Source organism: Psittacula echo (genome assembly GCF_963264785.1).
Source record: "Psittacula echo genome assembly, chromosome: 1".
NCBI classification, from domain to species: domain Eukaryota; kingdom Metazoa; phylum Chordata; class Aves; order Psittaciformes; family Psittacidae; genus Psittacula; species Psittacula echo.
Window position 1 is genome coordinate 25,599,176 of NC_137735.1, and position 8,525 is coordinate 25,607,700.

The 8,525-nt window shown below is 41.7% G+C and overlaps 1 protein-coding gene across 2 annotated transcripts in view; it reads right to left on the reverse strand.

Annotated features, from left to right (window-relative positions):
- PDS5A (PDS5 cohesin associated factor A) overlaps nt 1–8,312 on the reverse strand; it is an 80,768-nt gene extending 72,456 nt beyond the window's left edge. The window contains exons 1-2 of one of the 2 annotated variants that reach the window (XM_080629852.1): nt 8,151–8,312; nt 7,173–7,343 (exon numbers count right to left, since the gene is read on the reverse strand). In XM_080629852.1, the coding sequence (XP_080485978.1) occupies nt 7,173–7,343; nt 8,151–8,177 (198 nt within the window). In that variant the 5' untranslated portion in view covers nt 8,178–8,312. The remainder of the gene's footprint in view (nt 1–7,172; nt 7,344–8,150) is intronic. The other variant, XM_080629853.1, reaches the window with a different exon arrangement.
- Between the last annotated feature and the right edge of the window lie 213 nt (nt 8,313–8,525).

Sequence of the window (8,525 nt, forward strand, 5' to 3'; positions counted from 1 at the left end):
TGTCGCAAACGAATGATCTGCTAATCATTTTGTCTGTTGTTTTTCTTTCTGGTTGCAAAGATGCACATATGCATTAAGCAGACAAAATAATATGAATTTATTTAAGCAGACGAGGAAGAAAAGTAACCTCAGATGACATTTGATTTCCCTTCCTACCAATCACCTCCATATTACTGTCTGCAAACCAAGGGATAATTTTTCTTTCACTTCACTGTTGTGAGATTAACACTTCACTTATGAGTCTTTGAGCACAGCTAAGGAAGGCTCCTGCTGTTTTGCAGACCTATGTGTACAAACTCCTCATGAGAATACAGCTACATGTCAAGGATTTTGTATCCAAACTTTATTTAAATTATCTGAATAAGCAAAAGGTCTCCCACATTATACCATAAAAATACATACTGACAGGCACCCAAAGTAAGTGAGTTATATGATTAAAGCATGTCACTTACATGAAAGACAACATCAGTTCAGCTCTACTCAGCCGCAATCTTCCAGTATGACCCTAAGAAATACCTAACCTTCAACAATTATTCAAGTTTCTCTTTCAATGAGTGCTCTTTCTTCAGGAGGGGGTCAAAACAAGAAATTCCTAATTTGCTGTCATTCATTATTTTGTATGCTTTTATCACAGTAACTCCTTTCATCTCTTTTCCACAGTAAACAATCCTGTACTTCTAAAACCTCCAGTCAGCCTCCTCAATCCTAATGTTTACGCACTTTTTGGTAAGTGATTACGTATCTTCAGGATTTTGTTGTCCCTTTTTTTTAAGGGAAAAAAATCAACACCAAAAAAAAAAACCCAAACAAAACCAACAATGCACACACACAAAATACCCACCCCACCATGAAAACCTTGAAGCCATTACTTGGTTTAGTCCACAGAAAGGACTTGCTCTGGAGTTAATCAAGGTGGTTTGGTAGAGAAGCATACTGCCCAAAGGCCATCTTTCTTATTAAATGAAGCTGGAAGACTATAACTGAAGGAAAACACTGCAGGAAAGGAATATTCTATACTATCTTTAAAAACTGTTTAGCCTGATGTTAAGCCACCTATCACAAAATTTCTATACAATGCTTGTTAAACAGCCTATAACAAAGTTCTCACAGAAAACATTTGTCATTTTCTGGGTTCTTAAGCAGAGACAATGAGGTCTGGTTTACATTAGTGCTAGGCACTCAGAAATATAACTGAAATCAAAGGAACTTGTGGTCTGAACAGAAAGTGCAACAGATCGCATAGTCACTTCAGAAGTCACATTTTAGAAATGCCAACTCAGGCACATGAAGCCAGCTTGTCTTTCTTGTATTTGGATTTTTCCTTTTCAGTAGCTCTTCAGTTCCCCATCTTTTAAACTGTGATTAACATGATGTACCCACCCCACAAAAAAAGCACTAGCACAAGAACAAAATCACTAATTTTTTGAGCTTTATAATAGAATACATGAGGGCATAAGGACTTCTGAACTAGCCTGTGCATTTTGGTGGTCTGTCATCATAAGTCATCATTCCTAAGTTAGCAATCTCTGTTTCTTCCCCCTTCCAAATTGGGGTTTCTTTTCTTTCACACTATATTTTATCTTATTGTTGCCAGGAAACCATTAAAATAATACTGTACGTGTGAAATTGCCACTAATTACTGATGCACTTGTAACAAAAGAAAATTATCAGATACAAAAACAAAGGGTGTCATCATCAATCAATCTGAAATTCACTAACATCTGAGGGAACTGGGTGAGCCTACATATGGTCTATTTCTCTAAGGATGGAGAAAACTGGGACATTTACAAAGCAAACAGCTAATATTCCACTGGAATAAAAAAATGGAAAAGAAAAAAATGAAGGAAAAAAAAAGAAAATCAGAACAAGATTTCTTCATCTCTGACTACTGGCCTGTCCTAGTTAATGAAAAACTTGATTGTTACAAAAGTCAAACTAATTAAAAAGATTAACTATGAGCAAAATCAAATTAGAAATTTTGCTTTAGGCTTACGTGGCCAGCAATAGCTCAAGAAGATCGCAAACTGCAGTCTGCAGTTAAATGCAATTAATGTAAGTTTTCAAATTGTTAGAATAATTAACTGGATCATTTTTGTAACCTGGCTATATGACCTCCACAAAGCTACTTCTAATTCTTAAATATAAGCATGTAAGTACATGCAAGTCAGAGGTCTTAGCCATGAAAATACCCATGTCGTCTAAGTCTTGACAGCAAATAGTATTTATTAACTAATATAACCCAGCATACTTAGTATGTTTACCTTTTTCCCCTCAAACGTACCAAATTTTAGTCTATGACAATGGAAAAGATTTTCTTCTCCCAGATGATACTTTAACTTGTATTTTTTAGTTTCATTCAAAACAAGTACCTAGGCACAACCAGGTCAGATCAAAGGTCCATCTAGCTACACAGTCTCAGAGAGCGGCAATTACTTTATGCAGAAACATCAGGTGAGTGAAGAGCAACTTTTTTTTCTTTTCAAATACCTCCCGCATACTCCAGAACATTTAAGCAGCAAACAAGCAACCTTTCTCAAATTTAACATTACATAACAGATGCCTAAAAAACACCTATGGGTAACACGATAGATTATTAGCATTTTAGTGACATAAGGATAACCTTTCAAAGACAAAGGCATGACAGGCCCAACTGCAAAGAGGCCAACATCTAATAACCAGAGGAACATGCAGAAAGACAATGGGAAGAAGGAGAGTGAGTGTTTGTTTCACTCTGGCACAAACACATATCAGATAACTAAGAAATGCCATGGGACAAGATAACGAAGACATCAAGACACACTAGGAGTGCTAACTCTTCCAGGTGATCAGAAGGTAGGCCTCGGGGTGGGGTGGCAGGGGAGAATTGGGAAAGACGGTGAAGGGGGGAGTGGCAGTATGGAAATCAAAAGAAACTTTCACAGAAAATGCCAAAAAAGGCTACTGGACTGGTTGAAAACAACAGGAAAAACACTCTCCAAAACAACAACAACAATAACAAAACAGAGTAATAACACCAGCTACGGTAAAGAACTTCATCGCCCTCAATAAATTCTAACCTATAAACTCTTAATTTCACAAAAACTTATTTCTTACAGTGCCTTTAACCTTTGTCAAAAATCCCTGTACTGAAGCTAATTTATCAGTCCTTTTTCTTTGGAAGGTTTCAGAAATTTCCTCCTTTTTTTGGGGCGTGCGGGTAATTTTGTATCTTTAGTGTCTGTGTAAATGTGCTTTTTACAGACTTTATGAATTTGTGTTGCTTACACTGGTATTAATGGGTAAAAGCAAACACTGAACTACAAATGTTTTCCTTTTTTCTACAGACTCATCATATGCTTTGCTAAACTATAGTTGCTGGTACAAAGCTGTATCTGAACTCATCATCATGCATTATTTCTTTTACTTAAAAATATTTAGCAGGCAAGATAGTTTTGCAGAAACAATAGAAAAGTCCCCATCTCCGTCTCAGACGAGAACATCTGTAAACATATGAATCAACTCAAGTTCTTTCAGCACTCTAGGGCAGGACTGCCACAGAAATAAGCTGCTTTTTCCCCTATGCCAGCAAAAGTATTTATGAGCTCTCAGGATATATCAGGCAAGGAAATTATTCAAGCTAAAATTAACGCAGATTTGTTTTGTTTAGTTGGTTTTTTTTTTTTGTTTTTGGGTTGGTTTGTTGGTTTGTTTTTTTTTTTGTTCTCTGAAGATTTAACCCAGATCTGCTCACCCATCCGTTTTGGCATGCAGCAAAACAAAATGCTTAGAGAGAGGGTACAGAACAGAGCTTAGGACAAGCAGCACAGTGAGCCACATCTTTCAGTGACGGTTCTGGCTTTGCCTATAAAGGCTGTTTAAGTTAGCTTGAGAAAGTCTCCAGGCATTCTGGATCAATGGGGCTACTTTTACTGTATCTGACAATTAAGTACACTACTATTAATCTTACTCATAGTGGTTACAAGGTTTTATATAAATGAGATCAAGATATTCTCTTGTGACCAAAGAAAGTTGTATCTGAGATTTAACAGTTTACTGACAGCAACATACAAGTCTGGAGTTTGACAAAGCAGTAAAATACAGTCAATTCTGAAACAAATCCAATAGTCGGAGAGAAGCACTGCAGCAAAGCAGATGCTGAGTTGCTAAAAGTTCTTTCAACCTTCAACTATCTTTTGGAAAGAAATATAACATTGCTAGTACAATTGTTCTCAACTTGCATTTAGTTGCTGGCCCAATTTTGGAGCTAAAGGAGGACTACTTAGGGACCTTGTAATAGTTTGGTTTTCTCCACCTCTATCACTTGGTTGAATAAAAGTTACCACCTTCCCCACAAGCCTTACTAAGTTGACAAGCATCTGACTTACAGCCCTGAAACCAATCACCATATAACTTGAATAGATGCATTAAGAGGAACATTAGCCTAAAAAAAAAAAAAAAAAAAAAAAGTCATTCTGTAGTCAAAGTACAGTGAGCCTTAACTCTCCACTACATGCTAGCTGCAAGGCTTGGTTAAACGTTATTTGATCTATGAAATGGACACTTGTCCCCAGCCACACCAGTTAAAAATCACTTCTTCAATAGCTGGAATTACACATCACATAACCATCTCACTCTAAAAAGGCACTGACCCATCAATGTAATTTAATGCCAGAAAACACCTTTTTGACTCCATTAAGCACCTGAACTAGTGTTTCACTCATCATACATACGCAATCCAGAGGGTTTTCCTTTCTACACTGCTCCAGAGGTGCATGTTGATTTTAAAATTCTCAGTACTTCCAGGACTGTGCTAATGTTACCATGCAGATATATCAAAACACTGTAAAAGAATCTGGCCTACATTTTATTACCCACAACCCCAAGCAGAAGGAGGGAAAGGATAGAAAAACATTCTTTTTAGAAGTCCTTGGCACAAAAGCTGCTGCTCAGGCACTTTGGGACAGGTGCCCAGAATGTCTCAAATTCCAATAATAAGAAAAGCCTTCATTACAAGAAGAGATCTGAACACAAAAATACAGATGCAATATCAGAAAACTTGCTAATAAAGACACAAATTTGTAATCAATTAAGTTGACCATGACTTCAATAAGGTAAAAGAACAAAAATTTGCAGGAACTGACCCAAAGGCTGGTGGCCAAACCAAAAAGTTACACACACATCTTTTCTAAGAGACACACAGAGCATCTTTAGATCATGCATGGCCAAGGCAGCAGCAAAACCCCTACAATTTCCAAAGACTGGCTCATGCCTGAATTTGTACATTCTGCTAAAGCCAGCATTTATCATTAGATCATCTTTAAGTTGTGGAAAGTTGTCTTAAAAATAAAAAAAAAAAGCCCACTTTTTTAAGCATTTCCATCCCAAGCACTGCATCATCATAATATTCTGCATGCCAAATGAATGTTTTTATAAATCAAGCTGATACAAAGGAACATGGATTTCATGAATAAAGATTATATATGTCTATACAAACACATAAAGCAAAAAGAAGACTTCTTGTTTAGTTTTAAAGTGCACAGAACTTCCGATTTTCTTGATGCTGCAGTAAAGCCAGTATCTGACAAAAAAAAAAATCCTCAAATGCAGGTTAAACTGTACCAATAAGAAAAATCTTTCTCTGTTGTTTCAGTGATGGTAGGTCCACTAGCAAAGTGTTTGTTCCTATTCAGTCTACAGTCTTGAGGTCATCCTAATTCCTTAACATTAGTTCATTAAAAGAAATGACAGAAACAAAAAATGATCTGCTCTTAGCCTGAAAATTATGTCCAATACATACACATTAATTTAGCACAACATATACATGACTTTGAAATTTTATTATTCCTATTATCTAGGAGTGGCACAGCTCACCATTGCAAGTACTCCAGCCTGGACAAAATAAAATGCTAATTTCAATAAGCACCACCTCAAAATTGCACTCCTTTCAACACAGACTTTCATGCAAGGTCACTGTCCAAACAATCAAAGCTCTAGGATCTTCTCCTGTAACTGGCAATATTCCACCACAGTTTTGAAAATACCAGACAGGACCTGTCCATTCACACTTTGCATAAATGTAATTGGACAACAAGGCTCATTTTCAAAGAAACAACTGACGTGTGTCTTGCTGCTTTGAAAGCTAAGCACAAAACCTACATTATCTTTACATTTATAGGCAAACAGATTTTTCAGTGTACTAAATGACTAGGCAAGACCATGATTTCTGGTTTTTAATCTTTGTGCGGTCACTGCTGTGATGGGAAACAGATCATCAGCTGAGACAGCATTTCCAATCTCTACAAAAATTATGATTATCTCTTCACCCTGGGCACAGGACCAAATCCCAGGTTACAACTTTCTGATTCGAAGACCACAGCGTTAACTAGCAAGTTGTGCCAATATTTGATCAATGCTCAACTTTATTCTCTATTTTCAGCACAGTGTTAAAAAATAATACTACTGCATCACAGTAGCATATCATGTTTCCAGTCAAAAAAGGGATTAAAAAATAAAAACCCAGAGATAAGTCTCAGTCTCCCCAGGATGCTGTCAAGCAAGCAGAGGAGATGCTTTTGTAACAGTCGATTTGGCTTATGAAAATTTCACAACTTTGCCAAGTACCAATTGTACTGAATAGGAAAGAAATACGAAGTATTATATCGAATTGTAAAGTCTGAGACAGGATTTACCTATGCAACAACTTCAAAATTCGACCTACCAACTGTAGAAATTAATCTTTGCTGTTTGCGACCAGTGCTATCTTTTCAGTAAAGAATACCCTTAACTAGATCTACTTGTTTCCCTTGCTCAACTATGCTTGCTCGAAGTGCTGAAACCCACAAAAACCTTCTTCTAGCTTACCAAAGTTTTCAGTAACATATCCTACATTATTACTCATGATTCCACTTCAGACCTCTGTCCAAAACTGGATATATTTCACACACAAAATAGCAGTTGAATGTATTAACTCTGGCTTTGCAATTACTTGCAAAACTACGGTCACAAATTACAAAAATGACTCTTCCTCTTTTAAGGAAAAGTAAAAAGGTGGTATTCCCATAACGGTCTGCAGGCAAGAAGGAGATACTTCAACTGTGCCAAGGAAACTCTGGCTGTTCTCCTTTCCAGTTATGAAATGTTTACCTGAATAAGCAAAAGTTGCAGGTAAAGGGGTGGTGGTCAAGATTGCTCACCTTTAACCGTTTAACCACCTCATCGTTGGTAATTTTGTCCGTAATCTCCTTCACTCCAGGAGGATAGTAGATGATTTTACCATCGGCAGCAGGTTTTGGTTGGGTAGCAGGGAAGTCCATCCTGGTGCTGCTGGTTATAAACTTTCCTTCTCCACAGTCCTCTACCGGCCTCTATCGGTCAGAAAACAAAAGTTCAGCAAATGGAAACGACTTTCTAACCCTCTTTTTCCATTTCTCACCCTCAATTCGCAGAAGGCCCCGGTTATCACCCCGCCGGCCGCGTCCCCCTCCACCGCCTCCCCTACCCCGGGCGGTGTCGCAGCGAGGCCCAGCCTGCCGCCGCCGCCGCCGCTCCTCACAACTCCGGCCCCTCCATTCCCCTCCGGCGCCTCCTTTCATTGCGGGGCTGCTCCAGCCCAACACTGTTAGTTCGGAGCCGACGGGTTTACAATGAAATTTCGGGCTCGATCGAAGGATGCCCCGGGTCCGAGGACTGGTTACGCCCAAAGGAGAGGGGAGCGGGTGCAATTCCCGGCCCCGGGGGAGTGCTCCGGCGCCGGCACACCAGCCCCGGAGCCGGGAGACGAGGCCTAAACAGTTAGGCCTCAAAACTATCAGGAGGCAGAGAAACCAACAGGAGAGGGGGAGGGAGGGAGGGAGGCGGCGGCGAGCACAAACAAAACAGCCCCGTCGCCCCCCCAGCCCAGCGCGGAGACCCCCACCCACCCCCCCCGCGGCGCCGGGAGTCCCCCCGGGGAGGGGACCAGGCCACTCTCCACTTTCCATTTGTTCCCGCAACTTCAAGTCCCCTCAGCCCCTCGCCCAGCCGCCCCTCCTCGCCCCGCCACCTCGCGCCCGGCCGGACCCACAAAGAGCCCCTCCAACACCCGACTCCGCGCACACACCCCCGCCAGTGGCGGGCGGCACTGAGGGGGGGGAGCGGCCACAGGGGGAAGCGGGACCCGGAGCCGCCTTTACCTCATGCAGCTCCGGAAGGTGCAGCATTGAGTAGCCTCCGTGCCGGGTGGTCCTCGCCGCTCCGCTGCCACCGCCGCCGGCCACTGCCCTGACTGCTCCGCCGCCTCCCTGCTCCGCGGTGCGGCGGCGGCTCCTGCTCGGGGAGGGGTGGGGGTTGGGGGAAGCTGCTCGGTGGCGGCAGCGGCGGCTGGGGAGAGGGGGAGGCTCCGGCGGAGCGTGCGCCGCGGGGACACAGTGCCGCTCTCCGTCCGGCCGGGGAAGAACAGCCCGGGAGGAGGCTCCGCACCGCCCCTCTGCCCGCCTGCTTGCCCGCCCTCGGGCCTGGGGCCGGGCCTGCAGCACCGCCCAGTCAGGACCCCTCAGGCCCGGGGCAGG